Below are 27,379 nucleotides of genomic sequence, written 5' to 3' on the forward strand. Positions count from 1 at the left end.
AGCTCTCTCATATTTGGCACAGCATCTCTCCTGGTAGTCCCTCTTTCTCTGTCCAAGCGCCGACCATCTGAAACTCCCTACCCTGCACATCTGCAATATTGAAAAACACCTGGCATTCAGAAAGGCCCTCAAAACATGGCTCGCTACTCCCTCCATTTGAAACCGTCCCCTTTCTACACTCTGAACAGGTGCACAGACATGCTGACCCATACATAACACTCCAATCCGCCAATACCCCACGGATGCTGGCAGCGTTCACAGAGGCACACTGTGACTAACTCTTCCTTCCCATACACAACAAAACTCCTACCCACCAATACCCCACGGATGCTGGCAGTGTTCACAGAGGCACACTGTGACTAACTCTTCCGTCCCATACACAACAAAACTCCTACCCACCAATACCCCACGGATACTGGCAGCGTTCAAAGCAGCACACTGTGACTAACTCTTCCTTCCCATACACAACAAAACTCCTACCCACCAATACCCCACGGATACTGGCAGCGTTCACAGCAGCACACTGTGACTAACTCTTGCTTCCCATACACAACAAAACTCCTACCCACCAATACTCCACGGATGCTGGCAGCGTTCACAGCAGCACACTGTGACTAACCGTTCCTTCCCATACACAACAAAACTCCTACCTACTAATACCCCATGGATACAGGCAGCGCTCACAGCAGCACACTGTGACTAACTCTGCCTTTCCGTACACAACAAAAACTCCTATCCGCCTGACAGCGTTCACAGCAGCACACCGTGACAAACTCCTCCTTCTCAAACACAACAATACCTCATGGATGCTGCCAGCCTTTGCAGAGGCACTCCGTAACAAACTATCATCCTCTCCTCAACTCCCGGCCCGTCATCCCTTCGAGCCCTTTCCCACTACTCAGACTTTCATTGCAGGGAGACCACAAATAGCAAGACCAGCCAATTGCACCTGACCAAGAGAGAAAGAGAACACTGCAGTCAAACTCCAGCCAAGCCCACGGTACGTATACATTACACCACGTCTGTGGAAACAGGCCCCAGGCACGGAACCCATCCAGGCACCCTAGAAGGCAGCTATGCAGCTACGGCTATGCTATTCTGGTCTAGCAGCACACATAGCCGTCCGCACTGAAACCACTTTGACACCCACATTCTTACACACCAGGAAACATTGCATTCATAGCCCAGTATAAGAGGTCAGTCATATGTGTTGTTCTGGTGCCTTAAACCTCTTTCCCCCACTATTCCCCAGTTGACACCCATGCCCCTAAGATACCTTGAGGGAGTGCCACAATCAGACTGCAACAAATGCAAGTCCCTGTCTGTCGCTGACTGCCTCTCTCCCGCCAAAACCCTACTTCCGCAAGACCTACCGCCGGAAACATGTTTTCCGTGCCTCGGTTATGCCCCTTCCTCAGCAAAGAACCTGTACCTATTAGCAGGTTGGCGGATCCCACTGCCATCATAAACAGGGCCGTGGTGCACTAATAACGCCTTTTTGGTCCGCCTTGAAGTAAACTTCAATCTGAAGTGGGGTACTCAATTGTACACAACTGTAATGCATATTTAAATTGAGTCAAGAGCTGAGACACTGTAATGCTGCCCTATTCTTGGACTTTAATTTGCATGTTTGCATCTGAAAAGATTCCACACTAACCTGCATGTGTGCATGTGTTCCTTTCTCCAGGTAACGAGATGTACAAGGCAGCTGTGCGAGAGCGACATTCCATGTTGGCGGCCTATGGATCCTGTGAGGAACGCGGCCAGCAAGGTCTTAATGAGATGTACGTGGACCTCGTCATCGTCAGGCAATGGCCTGAGGGTGAGGAAGAGCTCGAAATCCACCTCAAGAAGAAAGGCCAATGCCATCGGGACTACCTGAAGCAACGGGGAGGCCAGGACAGGCGCATTTCCATCCAGGCGTTATTTCAGGCGGGTCAGGAGGGCAACGTACCGAAAACCGTTTTGTTGGATGGCATTCCAGGAATTGGCAAGACCTGCACTGCTCAGAAAGTGATCTTGGAATGGGCATCTGATAAATTGTACAATGAGCTGTTCAGTCTGGTCTTCTATGTAAGGTGCTCTGATGTTGAGGCCTCACAGGATGATGTGAGTCTGAGCGATGTATTATTCAGGGACTTCCAGGGGCCTTTGCAAACACTAAAGGAGGCCGTTCTTGCCGGGCCGGGGGATGTGCTCATCATTTTGGATGGACTCAGTAAGGTGGAGATGTCTGATGAGCAGATGCCGCCGCAGGTGGTATCGCTTGACTCAAAGCTTCCTCCTTGCTTGCTTCTGGGTCAACTCCTTCACAGGAGGGTTTTACCAGAGGTCTCTTTGCTAATCACCTCGAGGCCTGGAGCCTTGTCCAGCACAGGCATTGCTGATCGACATGCCACCATCCTTGGCTTTTCAGAAGAAGGGCAGAGTCAGTACTTCAGTAAGTTCTTTGGCAGCGAGCACCTGGCATCAGTGGCCATGGACTGCCTGCTGCGTGATGAAGACCTAATAACCATGTGCTTCATACCCCTGGTCTGTCTTCTGGTCGGTAGATCTCTAGAACCAGGGAGTGATACTGTGCAGCGTCTAGAAACCACAACTCAACTTCTCATCTCTTTCTACACATGTCTCTCTGGAAAAGCTCCCCTAGGCTGGGGCCAGGCCAGCAGCCTCACCACCTTGGCCCTGAACGGGGTCAAGGAGAAGAAAGTTCTCTTCGACATGAAGGACCTAAAAACACATGACATCCAACCCATGGCTGCCACCAGCAGCTTCCTAAACCAGGTGTCAATTAATGGGGGCCAGAAAGGGCCCTACTACTGCTTTGCACACCTGATTTTTCAGGAGCTGTTTGCAGCGGCGTGCTGCGTTGGGAACAGGGAGGTGGCAGAGCCAATGAAATTGGTGGAGGACCTCCTGCATTCAGAAATTGAGAGACAAAATCTCAATGACTGTTTATTCGAATTGTTTTTACACCAAATTCCTGTTGAACCGCTCTTTGCTAGGATTGCGGATGTAACTCACCTTTACTCTACGCTGGGGTTCATCTTTGGTCTGATGGACGGAGAATTAGCTGGAAGGTTAATGCTGGACCCAAGGCCAGAGCTTCTGGAAAAGTTGCTGGACTGGATCCAAAGGGCTCTGGCAGCAAATGTGTCTGAAAAGATGTCCCTCTTCTTGTATGGATGCTTGTACGAAATACACCAGGAGCGATTTGTCCAGAGCGCCTTAAAAAACAAGGACGGTCTTTCCTTACACAGCAGTCCTTCCCGGCCCATTAACTATACAGATCTAACCTACTGCTTGCCTCGATGTAAGGACATGAAGTTTTTAAGCCTCTCCTGCTGTAACCTTGGCATCCATGGGCTCAGTTCTGTTTTAAGAGAGCTGCCGAAATGTGCCAGGTGAGTTCAACGAGTCTCTCTGCCTCATTTAGCAGAAGTATTCTTTGACCTGTGTAAGGAAGGTGTGGTATCAAACAGTGAAGACAGACACACGTGATCACAGTGCAAGGGTGTTTATTGAACTGCAATGGGTTTGTAGAACGTCTATATAAACCTAAATCTAGGGTTAGGGAGCAAGCTCCAACCAACAAATACTAATAACGCAGTCCCAGTGCAGTCTCTGTCACAATAAAAGGGTTTGTACTGATAAACCTATTGCCAATCCTTACTTCTAAATACAAAATGGTGTGGGGTGGTGTGGGATAACAATGTAGGCAAAAGAAAAGGGTTCAAGAAATGGTATGTCAGGATAGTTGAGCAGTTTGTTTGTTTATTCATTTATCTAGTGCCCCGAACCCTGAGGTATCTGGGCGCATTACAAGTTGCAAAGGTTACAGGCATTTTACAGAAAATCAGGATAATTTACCTCCCAGGCAAGTGCTTGCACAATGGGTCATAGTTGCAGCACAGGACAAATCGCATAGGCAACTATTACATAATAGGTGGTAAGCATAACATTGCAGAATATTTCCTATGTCTATGTAAACATTTGCAGTAGCAGAAAGGAACAGTTGTTGAGGAGTGAATAGCTTGAGGACATTATCTTGATAGGGCTTAGGTTGCAGTAGGACATTTGGAGTGGGTAAGTATGTTATGTTATGGTATGTTACTTTGCATTTATATAGCGCCTTATGTACCATTGGTATGGTCTGAAGGCGCTGGTAGGTTGAACGCCCTCGGGAACAAGTCAGTGGAGAGAGTAGAGAGAGTCAAAGGTGCGTGTGAGCACCGGGTATGCGTGCAGCTGGTGTGGCATTCGTGTAATAGCTGCTTCATAGCGGTAGGTGTGGTGGTTGAGAGATCAGGGGTATGTGTTTGTTCTGGCAGGTTTTATCCAGACGGATTTGGCTGCGTTAGGCCTGAGGAGAACGCCTGGCTGGGGGGTGAGTAACCAGCAGTGATTAGTTAGAGGGATGTGGAGTATGAGGCAGATGTTGGTATGAGGACAGATATACCGAATGGTGTCATAGTATCTCTGTGTTCTAGTTGAGTGGTGATGTAAAGAGGAGAGTAAGCGTGGAGATGTGATGTGATGGGTTACATGCTCTTCAGACGTTACATGCATCCCAAACCATTCATGTATGTCGAGCACTTCTATGCGCTCCACTCTGAACCATTCCAGTCCGTTTCATCCATTCCCACGCACTCCGAACCATTCCTCGCACTCCGAACCATTCCATGCACTCCGAACCATTCCATGCACTCCAAACCATTCCACGCACTCTGAACCAACAGTCTATAAGAAGAGTTCCCATGAAGAGTTCAGAATAGAGGGAAGAGCCCACAACATGCTACAAGGTCATGGTGAGCGATCTAGGGGCCAGTCATGTTAATTACACTGGGTATGGGAGGGCAAACACGTTGAACACCTTTGTATTAAGCTCTCGGTGGGCAAAGTCACATCAGGACACCAGTGAGAAAAACCTCAGAGGGGCCAAAATGACAGTGCTGCAAAGGAGCAAAACCCAGTGGGGAGACTCAAGTGTGTGGTACCTAGGAGAAGGGAAGTGCAAGGTAAAACTACGCGCAGCTAATCTGGCTCTGAGATCATACTGGTGTGCGAGGCCGATATGAGTGGTCAAGGGAGAACATCCACGACTTGGTATCTTTCCTAAATATTTGAAATGAGGGCGTCGGGCATAGAATTCCATAGTTGAGATGCCATAACGGGGAAACTGCTCCGTCCTGCTTTCTTCAGTTTAAATTCAGGGATCCTGAGACTGCTGGTCTGCGAAGTTCTGATCGGGCGTTCAGAAGTGTGCTTAGTGAATTTGTCCACGAAGTATTTAGGAGCCCTCTTGGCGAGACATTTATGGGTAAGGTTTAAGCATTTGAGCTTTATTCTGTCCTTAATGGCTAGCCATTTCGTGGAACGCCTGGCGCTTGAAATGTGCTGTGTTCTAGGGATGCTTATCGCCGTTCTCAGGGCATTGTTTTGGAGTATTTGCAATTTGCTGATGTTGTGTTTGCTGGTGCTAAGGTAGAGAGCATTGCAATAGTCTATCTTAGACAAAATGAGGGCTCGAGCTAATGTAATGCAACTGTCAGTAGAGAGGAATGGTTTACAGGAATAGATAAGTTTGCATGTGTAGCTAGTAGCAGAGGCCATAGCATTCACTTGTTTACTCAAGTTAAATGCAGAGTCCAAGTAACAGCCGAAGTTTTTGACCTCCTTAGAGACTTTAATTTTCTGGCCTTCAATGGTAACTGAATTGTATTGGTTGTTAAGTCTGTTAAGTCTATACGTTGACCCAATGAGTAAGAGCTCAGTCTTATCATCATTAAGACAAAGGCCATGTGTTGCCATCCACGTTTGTATGATAAGGTACATTTTGTTGATCAACGCCATGTCTGTGGCATGGTCTCCTGAAATAGGAATGAGAATCTGGGTGTCATCCGCATAGTTGGTATAGGAAACACCCAGATTATCAAGGGTATTGAATAGGGGCTTTGTGAATATATTAAACAAAGTTGGAGAGACACAAGAGCCCTGAGGCACTCTGCAGGGAACCGGTACTGGGTCTGCTGCAGAGGTGGGGGAGAACGCTCTTATAGATCTGTTATCTAAAAAGGACTGGGTCCATGCAGTGGCATCCTTTGAGAAGTGGGCCGCAGAGGTAAAATGGTTACGTTCCACCAAATCAAAGGCGGTGGATAGGTCTAGAAGGAGAAGAATGGAAAGTTCTCCTTTATCCTTCCCTTCATCCAACTGATTTTTCAAGTTGATGAGTGTGGTTTCTGTACCATGTCTTGGTCTAAAGCCAGATTGACGAGTGCCAAGTAGGCTGTTGGTCTCCAGGTAGGTTTGAATCTGGAGGCATGCTGCCTTTTCTAGTATTTTTAGGAGAAACGGTACAGTTGTTATCAGCCTGTAATTTGTGGGAATACAAGGGTCTACGTTTGCTTTTTTTAAAAGAGGAAGAACCTGTGCACCTTTAAGATTTGTTGGGACTGTGCACGTATCAAAGGAGGAGTCTTCCTGTGCTGGGGCTTCCTGTGCTGGGGCTTCCTGTGCTGGGACTTCCTGTGCTGGGGCTTCCTGTGCTGGGACTTCCTGTGCTGGGGCTTCCTGTGCTGGGACTTCCTGTGCTGGGGCTTCCTGTGCTGGGGCTTCCTGTGCTGGGGCTTCCTGTGCTGGGGCTTCCTGTGCTGGGACTTCCTGTGCAGGGGCTTCCTGTGCTGGGGCTTCCTGTGCTGGGACTTCCTGTGCTGGGGCTTCCTGTGCTGGGGCTTCCTGTGCTGGGACTTCCTGTGCAGGGGCTTCCTGTGCTGGGACTTCCTGTGCTGGGACTTCCTGTGCTGGGGCTTCCTGTGCTGGGACTTCCTGTGCTGGGGCTTCCTGTGCTGGGGCTTCCTGTGCCATTAGGACATTCTGCTGTAAGAGAGTTTTTTTTGGCTGCAATTTTATCTTGGAGCATAGATATTTTATTGCAAAGGGCGTCTTGGATATTCATATAGTTTTGTTTTTGATGCACATGTCATTTGGAGTGGCGGGGGATTCTAATTCTCTTAGAATAGAGAAGAGTTCCCTTGTGCTAGAGTTCGCTTTTATAATTCTTTCATTAAAGGTGTCTTTTGTAGTTTGGAGAGTTTCCTTTTTGTATCTGGCAGTTAGGATAGTGAGATGATCCTTATTTGTATTTATTGGTTTATATAGCACTTTACACAAAGTGCTGCACAATTGAACAACTTAATACATGAACCATAAACAATATAACGGTCGAAGCAAATTACAATATGAATCAGTCAACAAGACAGTAAGAAGAGCAATTAACTGAAGGGAATAGGGAGAGTAGTGGAGTAGGACTGGGTGGGGGGGACTGGTGAGGAGGAGTAGGAGGAGGGAAGGGGAAAAGGTGAGAGTGGGGAGGTAGGGGAGAGGAGGGAGATAATCAAGGGGAAAGATAAAGGAGGGAGGGGGGCAGGAAGGGGAAGGGGTTTCAAGGAGGAGAGTGGAGAAGGAGAGATTTAAGGGAGGTGCGGAATGAGGAGAAAGAGGGGGTAGAGCGGATTGCAAGAGGTAGGGATTTCCAGTGCAGGGGGGCTAGGAGTTGGAAGGAGCAGAAATGGGAGGGGGGGGGCAAGGGGTTGGAGGTACAGTGAGAAGGAAATGGTCAGAAGACCGAAAGGAACGGGAGGGAGAAGGGTTGTTTTTCCAAAGGCTGCTCAGAAGGGTTGTTTTTCCAAAGGGCTCCCGTGTGTCTTGCTTCATTACATGTGACTTTGAGACTTGGAGTAAATCATGAGTACAAGTGAGCTTGTGGTTTCCCTTTGCTTAGTTTAAGCAGTGCAATTGTATCAATAGCTTGGTTAAGAGTCGTGATATACAGGTCAACTAGCACTTTTGGGTCTGGGTTGAGGTTAGCCGTGTTAGTAATAGGAAGGATGAGAGGTAATAGGTTATTAACTGTTATATTTCGTTTATTTCTAGTTAAGGCTGGGGAGGGGCTATAGGAACGGCTGAGTTGATTTGCAAGTTATCTTGGATGGTAAAGGAGATCAGGTGGTGATCCATCCATGCACAAGGTTTGATAGAAGTTATGGAGTTTGTGTATTTTATGTCTGCGATCCAAACCAAGGTGCGACCTTTGGTGTGAGTAGGCATGTTGATCCTGAGGGTAAGGCCTGCCTCAGAGACGGTGTTAGCAAGGGTGGTAGCATTGGCGTCATTAGGGTCGTTCAAGCCAAGGTTGAAGTCCCCAAGTAATTTGATTTCTGATCCGGGTTTGGTGTTCTTCTTCGAATGTTGAAATGGGGCCATGTGGCCTATATACAAGGTGCATAGTAATAGGGCGGGAGGCTGATAGTGACAATTTTACTGAGAGGAGTTCTCAAGACTGGAATGGAAGATACTGTATGGTTCTTATTCCCAGGTTAGATTTAGCGTTGAAGGCGATGCCCCCACCTCTAGAGGTTTCTCTATCTAGACTGAGGATGGAGTAATTCTCAGGATTTGCTAGGGACAGGTAAGGACCAGCTGCTGGGTGAAGCCAGGTCTCTGTGATGGCTAGAAAGTCTAGCTGATTAGCCGTGATGAGATCAGCAAGGTCAGTAGCATGAGCAACTAAGGATCTGGCATTGATGAGTGCGCCTTTGATTACTGGGGGCTTCTTGTCTGGCACAGAGGAGGCTGCATTGGGTTAAATTTGGCATTCATTTTGCATGGCTTTGGAGGATTCAAGGTGTGGCATAAGGTGGCGGAAGGTGATAGACATTTGTTGAGTCTTATTCCTAGCCTATGCTTTCTAAGGCTGGTTGGGCTGGGTTGATTAGGGTTGGGTCTGGTGGCAAATAACTGAATGCATTGAAAATGGTGTTTCAGATGTACGGTCCACCATCATTTCTGTATCCTGTGTGGGAAAGAGTGGTGGCAGAAAATACGTAGGTCTAAGTTGATTGGACTGTGGTAGCGGTCCGGTATTCAAGAAGGGAGTGATGTTCATATTTTACAAAGGTTTTGTTACCAGCCTGGGGTCTTAGAGGTTTAGCTATATGATTCACGGTATGAACCATTTGCCCAAGTGAGCTTGGATAGCAGAATATCAAGCATGTGGCAATGACCTTTGTTGGAGAAAATAGCACGACTACAGGTGTTGAGTGAGGTACAAGGCATAAATGAAACAGGTAAGCAATGCTAATATACAATACTTAAATGTTGAATAGGTGATCGTGTCACATCGAGTAGGGTGAGCACTTAGGATGGCAGGCCTAACAAACTGCCTAAAAGCAGTGACCAAGGTGTGTTTATGCAGAAGCGCATCAATAATTACATAAAGTTAACATCAAAGTAATAGTGGTTATGATGAGTAGTAAAGGAACAATTGCAACGTGTGGGGAATATAGTGGTGCAGGTAGGTACCATAGGGTGCACTCCCCAAGCTAGTGTTACGCTCATCTGGTCTCTGCGGGGACCTAGGGGCATGGTTTCAGCCCTCCCAGGACTCAGGACCCCCCCGATCTGCTTCCTCCCGCTGAAAGTAGGCTATGGGCAGCTGCGATGAATTAGAACCCTACTCGTGGATAGACAAGAGAGAACCTAAGTTTACTGGCCTGCGAGTGAACTCCCTCTCAAACCCTTCCTCCCATAGCGTGGTGAGCATACATCGTCCCATTAAGGATCAACTGTAGATTATTAAGGGTGAACTCTCCGTCCTGCTACTTCTGGCAGGGGCACCTGTAGAATGAGGACCTAGTTCCTTCGCTGGTCCTTTACACGTGGTGTCCAGTCCAGGTGCGATGATGCCACGCCTTTCTGGTAAGTGTCTTTCGGTTTTCAGTTTGTCTTGAAGTATTGGTATTGTCTTGTTCTCAGCCTGTTGTCAATTCTGTAACAATGTCTATCTTTTTCCCCAAATAGGTGTGAGTGCGGTCCGCAAAGCAACAGAGCCCGAGGTGGCTCCAGATGAAGAGCAGAGGATCCCGCGGCGGTCCTGCAGCAGGTAAGTGAGCGTTTACGGACAAGCACAAAGAGTTTTGCAAGTGTGGCCTTAAACTGCAGGTTCGTATGTCTAACCTTGCCTTTTGTCTTTTTACAGGGTCTGCCTTCGTGGGAGAAGATGATGTCGTGCTGTTGTGCCCAGAACTGAAGACCTGTGATCCGGAAGCTGAAGAATGGATGCCAGGCTTAGCGGCGAAGAATACAGATGGAAGCTGACTCCAGGAGGTAAGCGTATGGACTGGAGACAGGATTCCCAAGGTAAGAGCTACCCAGGCGGCGGTGAGCGTTATGCTGCATGCGAATGCAGATTAACGCGAAGTGTGTGTCTTAGGGTTGAGCTGGCTTTCATAGCTGAACTCTTAAGGCCACACCCACTAGCTCAGTTCAGCTTGCCACACCCTGCCACTCCTTGAAGAGGCATGTGCGGCTGAAGATGGAAAACCACACCCGGGCTAATTGCACACTAATGGAAAGCGCTTGAAAGCTGGAAAGTTCTTAAAAGCATTCCTGTCCATGAGGTTCCAAGCACTCCTGCCCATAATAAAAAGAGTCATGTTTATGTTTCTCCATGAGCCTGGTGCCAGAAGCACCAGGACTGTGTCCAACTGGGCCCCCAATGTATAAACGTCCCAAAGAGTGTGTGAACCATGGTGCCCCTTGCTCCCTCCACTTGCTGATGTAGTTCTTGTGATCCTGGGCAAGTGGCCATGACCGCTAGTTAAGAGCGAGGCCATAGGTGATGTCATTTGTACCACTGGACACGTACGTGTACAAAGCAACAAGATATTAGGCCATAATGGAGGCAAATGCCCCAAAGAATGGGATCAGGAGGTACTTAGCTTGTTTACAGCTGTGGAGTATGAGAAAAGGCACATAAATGACAAGAGCGAGTGAGAAATACTTGTGGAAGTTTACTTCCCGTCCCCATGTTTTCAGCACGGGGCAAGCCAGCACGTGCGACCTTCCGCCAAAGTCTCTTTTGCAATGACAGTCTCTTATTGCAGAGGGCCTGATGTAATAAACAAAACACATAAGTTCCTTTCCGTTGTCAGGGGTTCATTTTCATCAGGTCAAGACTGGTTTCCCTCATTCGGGCTCGGACCACAGGTCACCATTGTTTGGGCTCAGACACCTTTTCTACAATGTACACAATTTGGTCTCCCTCGTTCGGACTCAGACCATGGATCCCCCTCGTCTGGGCTCAGATGCTCTTTTCCACAATGTTCGCAATTTGGTCTCCTTCATTCGGGCTTGGCCCTTGGAACTCCCTCGTCTAGGCTCAGATCCCTTTTTGATATCAGAATCGAAGACTTTCGAATGTGCAATGGGGTTTGCCTAAACCGTCGCAGGACCACTTTGATTCACTTCACACAACTTTTAATGTGCACACTTCACATCAATATTCTACTTTTGTTTCTCTTATCAGGATACCGTACAGAGACCTTCAACTGAGCACGTTCACACTGCCGAACCACTCCATCAACTGCATTGTATCATTCCTTCTAATGTTCATATATTCACCAGCAATTTAGCTTCTCTCGCGTCTTTCATCACACGAGTTTAACAATGTTTGTTCCAGCGATTGTTTTACAATGTTGCTGCTTGCAACCATGACTTCAGCACAGACCGGTCTGGCATCGGTCTCCCCAACTAACCGGCTGTGTTGTTCTCTGTCGTTTATTTGTTCTTGGAGCCAAGGACGATACCACAGCGTCTTTTGCTCATCCTCGCCTTAATCAGTTATGCAGGAGGACCCTTGGTATCTCCGACACACAATGCAGGATTCTTCAGCCTGGTTTCCTGGTCTTACGTATTCTACTTCGAAGGTTTCTTGAAAATAACGGCTTCCTGCCAAAAAGGTCAAGGGTGTGGACTATAGGTCATTAAATGCAATCACCAAGACTGATGCCCATCCCTTGCCAAGGACAGATGAACTAGTAGATAAGCTGGGCTCAGCTAAATTCTTCATTACTTTTGACCTGACAAGTGGTTATTGGCAGATTGCCATGACTGACCAGTACAAGGAGAAGACCGCATTCTCAACTCCAGAAGGCTTGTACCAGTTTAAGGTCATGCCCTTTGGCTGAAAGAATGCACCCGCCACGTTCAAGAGAATGGTTAACCATGTTCTGAATGGGGTAGAGTACTTCTGATTGGCATACTTGGATGACATAGAAGTGTTCAGCCATACCTGGGAAGAACAACTTGACCACCTGGGATATGTGTTGCAGGCCCTTCAGGAGCCAATCTGATCATCAAAGCAAGTAAATGCCAAGTTGGTCAGAGCAAAATGTTCTTTCGAGGGGATTGGGTCCTCCGACGTATTCCATATCTATGACAGGTAATCACCACAGCTGTGCTGCTTTGGAAACTTTTTTCGGCGTCTGCGTCCTGCGTCGATGACGTCGATGCGCCGTCGCCGAGGACCTCTTCCGACGTCCGACGTCATCCGATGTGATAAGTAGGACGCACAACGCCCGTAGCCTCAGTTCCGTTTTTTCCGCGAACGTGTTGCTTCGTGAATCTCGGTTACGCCTCGACTCTTTGGATTTCTGTTCTTCTCGGTTCTTCGAACCCGTTCGTTTTTGTGAGAAAATCCTTCGTGTGAAGATGTCTTCTACTTCGTCTTCGACCCCGCGTCCGGGCTTCAAGAAGTGCGGGGAGTGTGGGTCCAAGATGTCGGTGACGGACTCGCACGACGCCTGCCTCTGGTGCCTCGGGGAGGCCCACGACACGGATGACTGTATCGACTGCCAGTCGCTCACGTCCAAAGCCTTACGGGAACGTAAGAAGAAGTTATCGGTAGGTCGGGTGTCCAAGCCCCGGAAGTCGAAGTCTGCGGGGCTTTCGACGGATGATTCGAGAGGTGACTCTCCGCGTCGTCGTCGGAAGTCTCGTGGGTCTCCTTCTAGGAGTCGGTCTCGCCACTCCTCGGCCTCTTTGAGGCATTCTCGGAAGCGCCGACAGCGGTCGTCTTCCAGGTCCTCTTCTGAGGACTCTGCCCGGCACGTTGCTTACCCCACCAGCCGTGCGACGCCGGAGGAATGGGCTTACTTCGGGAAGAAAATGCTGGTGATTCTCGAGTCGCAGGGTACTAAGCCGTCCGCGCCCCCGAGTATAGTCGGCCGTGAGAGGTCGAGAGACACCGCTCGCAAGAGTGGTCGGCACGAGTCACGGGAGAGGTCCCGTTCGGACAAGGGGACTCGTTCTCAACGTACCCGGTCCAGGTCCCGGACCTCGACGCGTTCGAGACCGTGTGCACCTGTGATGTCTTCGAGGAAGACATCGACGCCTGAGGCGTCGAGGGCGTCGACAGGCTTTCTCGAGGCTCCGGCTCCGAGGAAGTCTTCGAAGCCGTCGACGCTCAGGTTGTCGAAGGACACGATCGGAGCTCCGGCTTCGAGGACTGTGTTGATGCCATCGATGCTGGCGGCGCTGCATCTGATGTTGACGCCGATTTACTCGACGTCGACGCGATCCTCTCGGCGCCGATGCCTGTTCTCTCGACGCCGGCGCCGATTCACTCGACGCCCTCAACGCCTTTCGAGGCCGGGGCGTCGGAGGTACCCCGTGGCACGAGGGAACCCCCTAGGAAGGCTCTGGTTAAGAGCAAGCACTCTCGGGTGCCTTCTTTTCACCACCTGGAATATATTTCGGAGGTGGATGAGGATTCTGATGGCCTGGTTCCTAGTCAGGTTCCAGATGAGATGGTCTCAGGCTATAGCCAATTTGACAATTTGAGGCAGTCACTGCATGATGCTAGTGGGCTGGACACCTCTCCGGAGGTAGAGTTTTGTAGGCCTGAGCCTGGCTCTCATGCCGATTCCTCGTACCGGCGCCTTATGGCTAGGGTCTCCGAGTACTTGGGATGGTCTGCTCCCCAGGGGAGTTTGTGCAGGATGATCTCACGGACATCCTTGATGTTGGTCCCCCAACTGACCCGGTACTGCCGTTTCATATGGCTCTACAGAGAAGGGTGGCGGCGGCTTGGACTGCTCCAGAGAGTCTCCCGGCGGTGGGCAGGTCCTTGTCGTGAAAATACCGTCCAGCCAGTGGCGACCCCTGCTACTTGACCAGGCACCCCACTCCGGAGAGTTTGGTGGTGCAGGCGGCCACGGCCCCGGCAAAGCAGGCGTCGTACCTTACCATCCCTCCTGATAGGGACGACAAACGTTTTGATGGCTGGGCGAAGAAAGTGTTTTCTTCAGGTGGTATGGCGCTTCAGGCGGCCAACTCCATTTGTGCCTGGTCTCGTTTCACACACACTCTGTGGAACTGTGTTGCGTTAGCGGCTGAACATATTCCCGAAGGGGACGAACCGGATAATTTCCTTGCTATGGTCCAGGATGGTAAGGATGCCATGTGTGAGTCCGTTCAGTCGGGTTTGGACATGGCTGAATGAGTCAGCAGGTCCATGGTGGCGAGCACCGTGATACGCAGGTTTGCGTGGTTGCGGAAGTCGGGGTTTGCTCCTGATGTGCAGTCCCGGCTCCTCAACATGCCCTTTGACGGTGAACACCTTTTTGGCAGCAAAGCTGACGAGAGCCTTAAGAGGTTGCAGACCTCAAAAGCTGCAGCGAAGTCGTTGGGCGCTGCAGTTCGCCAACCTCCGCCTTTCGTCCTAGGGGACAGCAGTGGAGGGGTGGTTCCTTTCGCTATTACTCGTCCTTCAGTAAAGCGAGAGGAGCGGGCAGTCAAAGATGCCAACGCAGGGGTACCAGAGGTGGATGACAGGGTACCAGTGCTGCCAAGGCCGCTCGGGCAGTTGTCTCTTTGCCCTCAGGTAACGCCGCAGCCGCTACCACTCAGTCATGAGGCCATGTCCCATGGTTCGCCGGTTGGGGCAAGGCTGCCGCAGCATCTTGTAGAGTGGCGTGCCATTACTTCAGATGTGTGGGTTCTGGAGATCATAACCCACGGCTACTGTGTTCCCTTTCGGCAGAGGCCTCATGACAATCCACCGGGGAACCTCTCTTTGCAGAGTCCGGATCCGCTCCTTGCGCAGGAAATTCAAGCCCTGCTGGAGAAAGACTCCATAGAACTGGTGCCTGTAGCGGAGAGGAACAAGGGATGGTATTCCCCTTATTTTTTGATTTCAAAGAAAGACGGGGGATTGAGACCCATCATGGACTTGCGCGGTTTGAACAAACTCCTCAGGAAGGACAAGTTCAAGATGGTTACTCTCTCTCAAGTCCTGCAGGCCCTTCAGCTTCAGGACTGGTTGGTGTCTCTCGACCTCAAGGATGCTTACTTCCATGTGCTGATCCATCCAAAGCACAAGAAGTACCTGAGGTTCGCGGTTGGCGACTCGCACTTTCAGTTTCGGGTCCTGCCGTTCGGATTGACCTCCGCCCCGAGGGTTTTCACCAAGCTCATGGTGGTGGTGGCAGCGCATCTCAGGCAAGGGGGTATTCACGTCTACCCCTACCTGGACGATTGGTTGATCAGGGGGAGCTCTCCCGAGCAAGTCCTGGATCATCTGTCCGTCACCTGCCACTCCCTTCACAGGCTGGGCTTCTCCCTCAATTTAAAGAAGTCCCATTTGACGCCAACACAGGGGCTCCAGTACATCGGAGCAGTGCTCGACACTTCCCTGGGGCAGTGTTTTCCTCCCCCAGGTGAGGGCTCTTCACATTCAGCAGATGGTGCACAAGTTTCAGCATGCCCAGACGCTCCCAGCGTTCGAGTTCTTGAGGTTGCTCGGCCTCATGGCATCCTGCATTCTTCTGGTGCCAGAGGCTCGCCTGCGGATGAGATCTTTGCAGTGGGCACTCAAGATGCAATGGTCGCAGTCCTCCGGCAGGATGTCGGACCCGGTTCAGGTGCCGCCCTCGGTCGCCCGGGACCTTCTGTGGTGGGCCGTCGTAGGCAACTTGATGAAGGGGGTTCCATTTTGGCTTCCCTGGCCGGAGGTAACGACCGTGATGGATGCATCCCTCACGGGATGGGGAGCTCATGCCAACGAGCTGACAGTCAGCAGTCGTGGTCTCCGTCGGAGTCCAGACTCCATATCAATCTGTTGGAGCTGAGGGCCGTCAGGCTAGCCCTGAAGGCTTTTCTGCCGACTGTGCGAGGAAAGAATGTCCTGATCCTGACAGACAACACAGTGGCCATGCACTACCTCAACAAAAAGGGGGGGGCAGGGTCACTTCCTCTGTGCAGGGAGGCGATGCAGCTCGAGTTCTGGGCCATCCAGCAGGAAGTTTCGATCTCGGCAGTTCATCTGGCCGGAGACGTAAACGTGACGGCCGACACTCTGAGCAGGCAGAGCACGATCTCTCACGAGTGGGAGTTGGCTCAGGAGATTCTCCTGGAGATCTTCGCCCTTTGGGGGACCCCTCAAGTTGATCTCTTCGCCTCCAATGTCAACCGGAAGTGCGAGAGGTTCTGCTCGCGGGAATTTCCTCCAAAAGGAGCTTTAGGAGACGCGTTCGTGGTGGAGTGGTCATTCCCGCTGCTGTACGCGTTTCCTCCAGTCCCCGTCATCCCGCAAGTGCTGCGGAGGTTACGGAAGTTTGGTTCCCCGATGATCCTCATTGCTCCAGCGTGGGCTCGGAGGACATGGTACCCGGACCTTCTCCACTTGTCCACCTGCCCTCCACGTCGTCTTCCCTACCGAGGCGATCTGCTCTCACGGGAGGGGGGTCAGGTTCTCCATCCAGATCCCTCAACCTTCACGTTTGGCTTCTGAAAGGTTGAGGTATAAGGATTGGGACCTCCCTGAAGACATGATGGAGGTGTTGCTCTCGGCCCGACGGCCAGCAACAAAGTCTCTGTACCGTTGCCGTTGGCGTAAGTTCTGCGACTGGTGCAGAGTTCAGAATGTGGATCCTTTTGCATGTGACATCCCCATGGTTCTGTCCTTTTTACTTTCTTTGGCCCACAGGGGCTTGCAAGTGGGTACCATTGAAGGTTACCTGGCGGCGCTGTCCATCTTTAAGCACTCGTCTGAAGAGTGTTCCTACTTTAAAATCCCTTTAATTTCACAGTTTCTGAAAGGGCTCACTAATGTGTTCCCTCCGTCACCTTTCCTGGTGCCCGGTTGGGATTTAAACCTTGTTCTTAAGTTTCTTATGGGTGCTCCGTTTGAGCCTTTACATTCTTGCCCTTTGAGGCTGTTAACTCTGAAAACTGTGTTTTTAGTTGCGGTTACTTCCGCTCGCAGACTGAGTGAGTTACAGGCACTTTCAGTTAAGCCACCCTTCACTGTATTTCACAAGGACAGGGTTGTCCTTAGAGTTCGTCCTTCTTTTCTTCCGAAGGTGGTTTTGGAATTTCATTTGGCCCAGAAGGTTGTTCTTCCGGCATTCTATCCTCCTCCGCATCCTGGTAAGGAAGAGGAGAGGCTCCATAGGCTTGATCCTAGGAGAGCTTTAAGCTTTTATGTTTCATGCATGTCTCGGGTCAGAGTGGACGATCAACTCTTTATTGGTTACGCTGGAAAGCGTTTGGGACAAGCTGTGACGAAACAGACTTTGTCTCGCTGGATTATTTTGGCCATCTCGGAGTGTTACCGCTTGGCGGGTAAGGACCCGCCGGCTGGCTTGCGGGCCCATTCTACCAGGGGTATGGCTGCATTTACTGCCCTGCAGAGGGGTGTTCCTATTCGCAACATCTGTGATGCAGCCACCTGGGCTTCAGTACATACATTTGTACGTCACTATTCCCTCGATTCCATCCGAGGACAGGATCTGGCCTTTGGCAAGGCGGTCCTTTGCTCTGCTATTTGATTGGCAATTCTAAATTTTAATTCTAAATTCTTTCCCTCCTCCTTGCTCTGGTACTGCTTTGCGAGTCTGTCATAAATATGGAATACGTCGGAGGACCCAATCCCCTCGAAGAACAAGTTACTTTCTTACCTGGTAACGTTCTTTCGATGGGATGGTCCGATGACGTATTCCATATCGCTCCCTCCCTACCTTCCCCGCTGCAGAATTTCTTATGCGATTGCAGCTTACGTTCCGCAAGGCTTTGTGTCTGACTGGCAGTAGACTAATGTCACACGTTCTGGGGAAAAAACTACAACTGAGGCTACGGGCGTTGTGCGTCCTACTTATCACATCGGATGACGTCGGACGTCGGAGGAGGTCCTCGGCGACGGCGCATCGACGTCATCGACGCAGGACGCAGACGCCGAAAAAAGTTTCCGAAGCAGCACAGCTGTGGTGATTACCTGTCATAGATATGGAATACGTCGTCGGACCATCCCATCGAAAGAACATTACCAGGTAAGAAAGTAACTTGTTCACCTTGGTCATGCAGTAGGAGGAAGGGAGATCAAGCACTTACCCAGCAAAGTACAGGCCGTACGAGACTGGGCCACTCCAACTACTCAAACTCAAGTAAGAGCCTTCTTAGGACTTACTGGTTATTGAAGGAACTTCATTGAGAACTATGGGACTGTAGCTTCTCCTCTGAATACCATATACTCTCCCAAGTCAAGTACCCAAAAAAGGTCAAGTCGAATGAGGACTGTGAAAAATCCAACAGGGGCTGAAAGATGCCCTCTGTAAAGCTCCAGTGCTGAGAGCTCCAGATTATACTTAGACCTTCTTAGTCCAAACTGATGCTTCCAATACAGGGATTGAGCCAATTTGATAGCAAAGGCAGTGAGAACCCCACCTGCTTTATTAAAAGAAAATTAAAAGATGGGAGACAAGGTGGCCAACCATTGAACGTGTGTTTTTCTATTGTGTGGGCCCTGAAGAAATTCAGATCATACGTCTATGGAACTACTTTCAAGATTCAAACTGACCACCAACCCTTAAGGTGACTGTTGCAGATGAAAGGAGAAAACCCAAAACTGCTCAGGTGGTCCATAAGCCTACAAAGCTTTGACTTCACTATTGAGCACAGGTCAGGTACCCAACATAAGAATGCTGATGGTCTCTCCAGAAAGTATGACCGACTGGCTCAAGAGAGCCATCCAGGGGTGGATTAGATCCCCCTGTCCCTAGTCTGGGGGGGGGGGACAAGTGTTAAGGAGATATATCATGTTCATGCTTCATCCTCTTTCTGCTAGACTTCTGGACTTTTTTCTTTCAATCCTCTATAAGTGGAGCCTTTTTCCTCTCATTCATTCTTGTGGGCTCTGTCTGTTGGAACTCTATTCTTTGTATTCTACCTGTACTATGGAGTCTGTCTGCTCCATAGCTCTTAAAGGCATCTGTGTTTTACTACTGCAGCACATGGCTCCTTATGGGCAGTGTACTGGGGACCCCTAGGGTCCTCCTTTAAGATTATTTTTCTGTATCCTCAAGTAACTACAGTTCTTACTTAGTATCTCTCCCAAAACTCTATAGTCTGAAAGATTGGCACACACCACCTTGAGTGGAGTGCCAAAGAGGTACTTAGTATCCCCCTTCTCTCAGCTCCTGTGACTTTTTTGTCAAATAGACAATCGCCTAGTTATGGCAGGTGGCAGTGGACGTGTTCTACCAACGATTGTGTATTTATTATACTGCAATCTACACGAGCTAGTACAGACTGACAGTAAGAGTTGGGGATCTACAAACCACTGGGCTAGCTTACTAAAGTCTTACTGCCCGTAGGACCTTAGGAAACTCCCCTAACACTAACTTGCAGCTTTTAACAAAAAGAATACAACTCACAATCCTAAAAAGAAGAAAAGAAAACAAAATAAAAAAACATTCAAGGAAAAAAACATACACAGTAAAAGTGATACAATTCATAAAATTCCCAATTCTAAAAACGGTTCACGGATTCTCTAAAAACAAGTAATAATCCAAGCTTAATTCAGATCAATAGCATGAAAAAAACCAAACACCGCAGTCTATCAGAAGTTGCATGACCACTCAAACATCTGTTCCACCGCATGACCACTCAAACATCTGTTCCACCCCTCCAATTCATCAGATAACACCACTGACAAATTGTCTACTGAAATACTTTTGTCAAATGATATACAGATGAGGGCATTCCATTAGTGTCTTGATGTTTCACAAATAAATCACCATCACAAAACCTGGAATCCCCTATTTTAATAATTTTGTATCTCAGCAAAGTCTCCCTAGTATGGAAAAGATTCCACTGAAATCTGCAGAATTCATTCCCAGCAGACCTTGATGGGTAAACAGATAGAAAGGGTGCCACAACTCCAAAGTTCTTATTTATTTATTTATTTATTTATTTATTTTTTTATATAGCACACCTAACCCAGGGGTATCTAGGCGCATTCTTCATATCAGCAGTTACACTACAATGATACATTGTAAGTACAACAGATTGATTACATCATTACAGAGCAGCATGCAAGAGTCACAGAAGTGTCCGTACAGATTCAATACAGAGTTATTACAATAGTGTCAGGTAATACTGATGTAACTGTGGGTGACAGTTATATAGAAGACTTAACACTTTTGCATGAAGAGCCAAGTTTTTTGTTTCTTCCTGAAAATCCAGTAGGACGGTTCTGTCCTTAAGGACAAAAGCATGGCGTTACAAAGTTTCCCTGCTTGGACTGGGAAACTGTTACCTCCTGATTTTTGTAGTTTGAATCTAGGTATGTTTAGGATGTGAGCATGGGTAGAATGGGTAGGTCTAAAGCTAGTATGCTTGCTGAATTTGTTGGCTAGATATTTTGGTGCAACATTGGATAGACACTTGTGGGTCAGTGACAGCGTTTTAAATACAATCCTGTCCTGAACTGGGAGCCAGTGGCCTTGCGCCTGGCCTCTGAGATATGGTTGATCTTAGGGATGTTGAGAGCTACTCTTAACGCATTATTCTGTAGGACTTGGAGTTTTTGTTTAGGTTACGACTATTAGTCAAAACGTACAGAGCATTGCAAAAATCCAGTCTGGACACTTTGAGGGCCCTGGCCAGAGTAATGTGACCGTCAGATGAGAGGAAAGGTCTACATGCATTTATATGTTTGGAAGTGTAGGCGGCCGCTGAGGCTGTTGCATTTACTTGTTTGGTGAATCTAAATATATGCCCAGTGTTTTGACTTCTTTCGAAACCTTGATGGGTATATTATCAATATTAAAGGATTTTAATTGGTCATCTAGTTTTTTTAGTTGATTTTGTGAAGGGACCAGGAGTAACTTGGTTTTGTCGTCGTTAAGACAGAGGTCTTGGATGACTTTCCATGCCTGAATAATTTGATAAGTCTCGTTAAGTCTCTTGGAGTCCATGTCGTAGGAACCTGTAATAGGGATGAGAATTTGGGTGTTGTCTGCATAGTTAGTGTAGGTGACACCAATTTGTCCAAGTGGTCAAACAGTGGCTTCGTAAAAATGTTGTACAGGGTTGGGGAGACACAGGAGCCATGTGGGGTTCAACATTCAACTGGGGCAGGTTCTGCTAAGGCCGATGGGGCAAAGACTCTTGTGGTCCTATTTGACAGGAAGGACAGAATCCATGCATAGGCTTTGTTAGTGGCCGAGGTCAGATGATTACCTAAAACTTTATGGTCGACCAGGTTAAAGGCCGCTGATAAGTCTCACAAGAGTAGGAGAGCTAGGTTACCTTTATCTTTTATTTCGTCCATTTGTACTTTAAGGTCAATCAGGGCTGATTAAGTCCCATGTCCCAGTCTGAAACCTGATTGTCGAAGACCCAGTAGATTGTTTGATTCTAGATATTTTTGTGTTTGCAGATAGGCTGCCCTGTCCAGAAACCTAAGTAAGAACAGCACATTCGTGATGGGTCGGTAGTTCGTATGGATGTTAGGGTCCTGTGTGGTTTTTTTTTAGTAGTGGGGAGGTCCCAGGCATCTTGGAGCTTAGCCGGGACGGTGCCTGTTGCAAAGGATACGTTTATTAGTGATGTAATGAGAGGGGCGAGTTCTTCCACTGCATCTTTGATGACTGTAGCTGGACAGATGTCACCTTGACATCTGGATGGCTTGAGGCCAGAGATTATTTTTTCTACTTCTGTTAACAGAGACCGGGGTGAATTTGAATGGGGAGAGTTGTTTTGGCAGGATTTCAGTTAATTTGGCGAGTTGTGGATTAGGTGGTAGGCTCCAGTTTTTAAGTTCGATTTTTGTTTGCAGAAGTTTGATTTTGCCCAGTAAGGCATTCTGAATGTTCGTACACCAGGTTGCATCTTTGGTGCAGGATTCTAGTGGTAGCACAGGAGATTTTAATTCACTGAGTATGGCGAACAGTTTCTTGGTGCCAGAGTTAGCATTCAGAATTCTTTCATTATAAATGGAACTTTTGGTTTGTAAGATGGCTGTTTGGTAACTATTGGAGGCAGGGTCAATTTTCTCTTTGTTGAGGACTGTTGGGTTTCTTTACCAATGCATTTCTGCTGCTCTTTTTTTTTTACTATGCAGGGTCTTTAGACTGGTGGTGTACCATATATTTAAGTGTGTGAGCGGTTTGGCTTTACGCACTTTGAGGGGGCTTCTTTGTCTACAGCCTGTAGAAGGGTGCTGTTATAAAGCTCGCCCATGGCGGTTGGATCTAGCTTGTTCACGGTGGTACTGCTAGTGATTGGGAGCAGAAGAGGTAGTAGTCTTTCAGCTGTGATGTTACGTTTACTCCTAGTGGTTACTGGCGGTGCTTGACTAAGGCCGGAGTCTCGGAGGGGTTTATCCTGGATGGTAAAGCAAATTAAATGATTGCCTGACCACGCATATGGCGTGTTGGACAGTATCGTAGTCTCACAGTTAAGATCAACTAGCCAATCTAAGGTTCTGCCTTTGGTATGAGTAGGGTTACTGATCCTGTGTGAGAAGCCAAGTTCCGATAGAGTATTGGCTAAAGCTGAAGCATTATCATCTTTGGTGTCATTGAACCATAGGTTTAGGTCGCCCAGCAACATGGTTTGGGAGCCTGGTTTAGTGTTCCGATTAAGGAGGTGTGCGATAAGTTGGTTGTAGGACCAGGTGGTCTGTAAATAAGGTGTATAGTTATAGTACGGGAGGCGGTGAGGGGAACTTTGAGAGATAAGAGTTCTTCGGATTGGGAACAGTTGGTTGGGTAGTTCCCTCAGTCCCAGTTGGGTTTTTGCAATAATGGCTACTCCTCCACCTTTTGAATTTTCTCTGTCTGTTCTTATGATCAGCACTCAAATGGGTGAAAGATGGAAGTGAATGTAACAAATCAACCGTATGGGCCCCGTTCCAAAGTCTCTGCCTGTATTTAGTGTGTGCTGTGGTCTATTTATTAGCTCTTCACGTGATGAACCAATCAATCATAGAAAATCTTTGCATTCTTTCTGAAGCATAAATGGGCCTGCATTGGGAAGTCAAGACAGAGCCGCGGAAGCGTCGCCAAGAAAGTGTGGAAGCATCAGCGGTAAGAATCTTGTGACTGGATTCCCAGATCATATCGTAGCAGAACCCCTGCTGAAGAGTTAGGGGTTTGAAACAGTTTCCTTCATAGGGAGGCATCAGGCTTATGGAAGACATCCAGCACAGCGATAACTTGTATTTCAATTCCATAGAGCAGTTTGGGCACTATTTTCTGCAGGTAGAATGTGAGTGCCAGAAGCACTGAGAACATTCCATACATCCCGCCAATATTTTTCAGCTGGGAGTCATATTGGTCAGATTTTCCACAAGTAATTGCTTAGTGGGTTCGGACTCAAAACGGAACCCCAAATAAGCCAGAGAAGCCGCTACTTCCAGTTTGTGGCCACCGACCCACCATTGTTGGTCAGGGAGCTTCCTTTATTTTGAGAATGTGATAACCTTTGTTTTAGCGCAATTGCCTTGGTGTAAGTGTCAAAAGCGTCAATACATTTCTGTAGACCACCGGGGTAAGGTCGAACAGGAGGAAATAATCTGTGCAAGACACCCATGTCAACCACTGGTTATTCAAACTGGGGGATGCAAATGCGGACTTCTCAAGACTTTCCCCCACATCGGACATGTATAAATTAAATAAGCAGGGTGCCAGCATGCACCCCTGTCTGAATCCAGAAATTATGTTAATAAGAGAGGATATGTCCCCTCTCCTGTTTAGTCTAATCCTAATCTTAGACTGAACGTGGAGGGCGATAATCTGTCTAAGAAGACCCATCGGTAAAGAAAGATTGCGAAAGGATGGCCTGAAATACATGCTAATCTACCCGGCTCGACTGAAGATCTTACACAACGGCCGAGCTTTGTTCTTTGATAGCCCGGAGGAAGCGCAAGACTGGATGGATAGTGTGTGACTGGCAGCACTAGAGACGGACTGAAATGTAAACAAGGAGCAGATGTAGTTTGAGCTCACTTCAGGGTCTGACCAGGAGGTGGTGAGTTGGAAGCGGGGGTTGAGATTCAGACAATAATGACACATGCTCAGGCTGAGATGGGTTTTGTTTTGGGGCCAGGACAGCCTGACCCTGACCTGGGGCTCCACACAATGGTTGCCTCTCAAATCAGTGATTTACTGAGCAGGAGTGTAGGCTGTAAGGACATCATCTTTAGAGGAAGGGTGATACAAGACTCTGGGACACCCTACCTCCCCTCGTTTAGTGCTACTTTAGGGTACTAGTTTTTAGGTACATGCTGTTGTTCACCAAACACCTGGTCGGCAGGCTAAAATAGGAGGGAGCTGAAATGGGCTCATCAGAGCATGCATAGCATAGCTTGGTGATTCTAGTTGGGGAAGGGATGGTCGCAGAGGGAGAAGGGAGAGAAGAGGTTAACTAGAATTGGGTTAAGGCCTGTTACAGCTATAATATTTCCTGAAAACTATGGTCACTCATCCACAGACGAGAGCTTAGCTTCAGCCCGAGAGATAAAGGTCGGGCAGTAATAGAACAGCATCTTCCACTCTTACACAGACATCATTGCTGACTGTATCGGCGTGATTACCTTGAACATCCGGGGTCTTAACAATTATGTAAAAAGGCATAGGATAATGATATATCTGTGTAGGAGCCGCATAGAAATCTCACTGTTACAAGAGACGCATCTAACCAAGTCACGGCAAGACATGTTTGTGCAAAAAATGGGGTGGCCAAATAGTAGGATCTACATACTCGGCTTATGATGGGGGGGGTCCTCATATGGATGACTCTGTCCATTCCACTGAAAATTCTGCAAACCAAAACAGATGACAAAGGTAAAATGACACTGATTTAAGGTATACTCGAAAAACAGAGATATATATGTATTATCAACACTTATGCCCCAACCATGATGCTATATACTTCTATAAGGTAATTTTTCACAAGAATAGGCCCCTATAGAAGCAGTATCCTACTATGGGGTGGGGATTTTAACTGCATGTTGAACCCCACAGTAGCTAGATCTGATGACAAATACTAGAGACCAGCCCTGCCGCCGAAGGTCTTGAGTACCCTACTCCAATCCTTTGAGTTGATAGACATCTGGAGGACACTTCATCCAATGACACAAGACTATTCTCACTACTTTACTCCGCATAAAGTAAACACAAGATAAGTTTACCTTTTCACGGGGACAGACCACATGGGGGAATTCAGAGAGGCAGAATACAAGGCAAGGGGTTTGTCAGGCCATGCCCCATTAGCTTTGAAGTGGAAGGTAGCTTCACCTAGACTGGCAATACCAACTTGGAAATTAAGGCGTGAGACCCTACAAGACACAGTGTTTAAAGAGAATATGCGCAAACACACAGAAGAATTCTTCACACTAAATAAGGACAGCGTGATATCAGCAGGCACTGTATGGGAAGCATTTAAAGTGGTGATAAGGGGGGGGGGGCGATAGCCAAATCTGGAGGCATACAAAAAGGAATCACTACTGAGTTATACAAAACGGAAGAAGAGCTGGCAGGGGGAAGGATAACGTACAACAAGAAGTAGAGCTGAAACAGAATTGCCTATTGCAATGGTACAGATTGGGTAAGTTTAACTACATGAAATACATTGAAAAAATACATGCAGAAGGGGACAAACCTGGCAGGCTTTTATCATGGCTATATAAAAGTGATAGCAAAAATCTCCAATATATTCGTGCAGGACAGGGACGGTCTCCCTTGTACACGCAAGCAGATGTGAATGGTGCATTCTAAAAATATTTTAGAATGCTGTATAGGGATGCTCGCACGGTGTGGCACACAGATCTGCAGGAGACATTGGACCTTATACAATTGGCACAACTAGGTGCAGAGGATGTTGAGTTGTTAGAAGAGCCTGTAACCACAGAGGAAGTCCTAGCTACAGTTGGAACCCTCAAAAAATAGTGCATAGGTGCCCCTCTTTGAGAACAAACACGGCTAAATGATCTGTTCTTTGGGAAGGTACCCACTCGAGAGTCAGCAGCCACACTTTAGCTCACTGTACCTTTCACAGAAGGGAAATATCCATTTGCATATCAGTCTTTGTCCCGCCCACATGGGCAGTCCAGCACCGAAATTCTATGGCAGTTCTCTTCTGAACAAGAGTACCAACAGCAACCTCAGTAGTGAGGTGGAGCTGTGCCTCTCTGAGCACAGTGAGCAAGGGGTCCACGGATGGAAACCTAGGGTGACTAAACTTAAGTCCCTTAAACAATCAAAAAATAATCTATAGGCATGGATGGACTACCGGGCAAATTCTATAAGGAGTTTGTAGATAGCCTTGCACTGCCCATGCTGCAAACGTTCATGGAAGCAAGGATATTGAATTGCTCCCTTCCCTGAAAGTCTGAGGGAAACAGTGATAGTTTCACTGCCTAAATTGGAAGCAGACTGCGGCCTGTATAGGCCCTTGTCGCTATTGAATCAGCATAGTAAAATCCTCACAGCACTATTAGCGTACAGGCTTAGGAGTGTAATTACTAATTGAGACGCCCAGACCAAGCGGGATATGTGCCTGGCAGAAACACCACATGGAATCTAAGAAGGTTGCATCATGTAATAGACAGTACCAAGGCATGGAGCCATCACTGCGCGGTTGCCTCGCTAGATGCGGTGAAGGCATTTGATTCTGTTCATTGGGACTGGCTATATGCGACATTGAAACAATGTGGCTTTGGACCAATGTACATTAGATGGGTGAAATTGATACATACTAACCCCACGGCTAGGGTAAGAACGGGCAGAATTTTCTCTGACAAATGGGAATTAAAAAAGGGCACTAGACAAGGATGCCCCCTTTCCCCAATGCTTTTTATTCTAGCTATAGAGCCTATCACTGCATTCCTGGGGAGCAAATACCAAGAGGCGGGCATCAGAATAGATGGTATACATCATGTAGTGTCCATGTACGCTGATAACATGCTATTGTACATACAACACCCAGAGGTGAACCTGCAACATATTCTCAATGTGCTGGATAACTTCAGCACGATATCAGGGATTACGATTCGCAGAGAGAAATCTTGCCTATTCCCACTTGCTAAGCTCACTGGTAGCAGCTATAGGGAACTACCTGCCCTGGCGCTTAAGTGGAACAAAGATACAGTCTAATCTGGGATTAGACCTCTTATCATAAACCAGAGCAGGAAAACACACAACACTCAAAGGGCATTGGGGAGCATCATAAACTCCACAAAATTCTGGGGTAA

At 48.1% G+C, this 27,379-nt stretch overlaps 1 protein-coding gene across 3 annotated transcripts in view; it reads left to right on the plus strand.

Moving 5' to 3' along the window:
* LOC138570300 (NACHT, LRR and PYD domains-containing protein 3-like) overlaps window positions 1-27,379 on the plus strand; it is a 348,872-nt gene that overhangs the window by 33,993 nt on the left and 287,500 nt on the right. For all 3 annotated transcript variants that reach the window (XM_069649073.1, XM_069649074.1, XM_069649075.1), the window contains exon 2: window positions 1,688-3,404. In XM_069649073.1, the coding sequence (XP_069505174.1) occupies window positions 1,688-3,404 (1,717 nt within the window). The remainder of the gene's footprint in view (window positions 1-1,687; window positions 3,405-27,379) is intronic.

Source organism: Ambystoma mexicanum, chromosome 2q (genome assembly GCF_040938575.1).
Source record: "Ambystoma mexicanum isolate Mex_15411 chromosome 2q, UKY_AmexF1_1, whole genome shotgun sequence".
Classification (NCBI taxonomy): Eukaryota; Metazoa; Chordata; class Amphibia; order Caudata; family Ambystomatidae; genus Ambystoma; species Ambystoma mexicanum.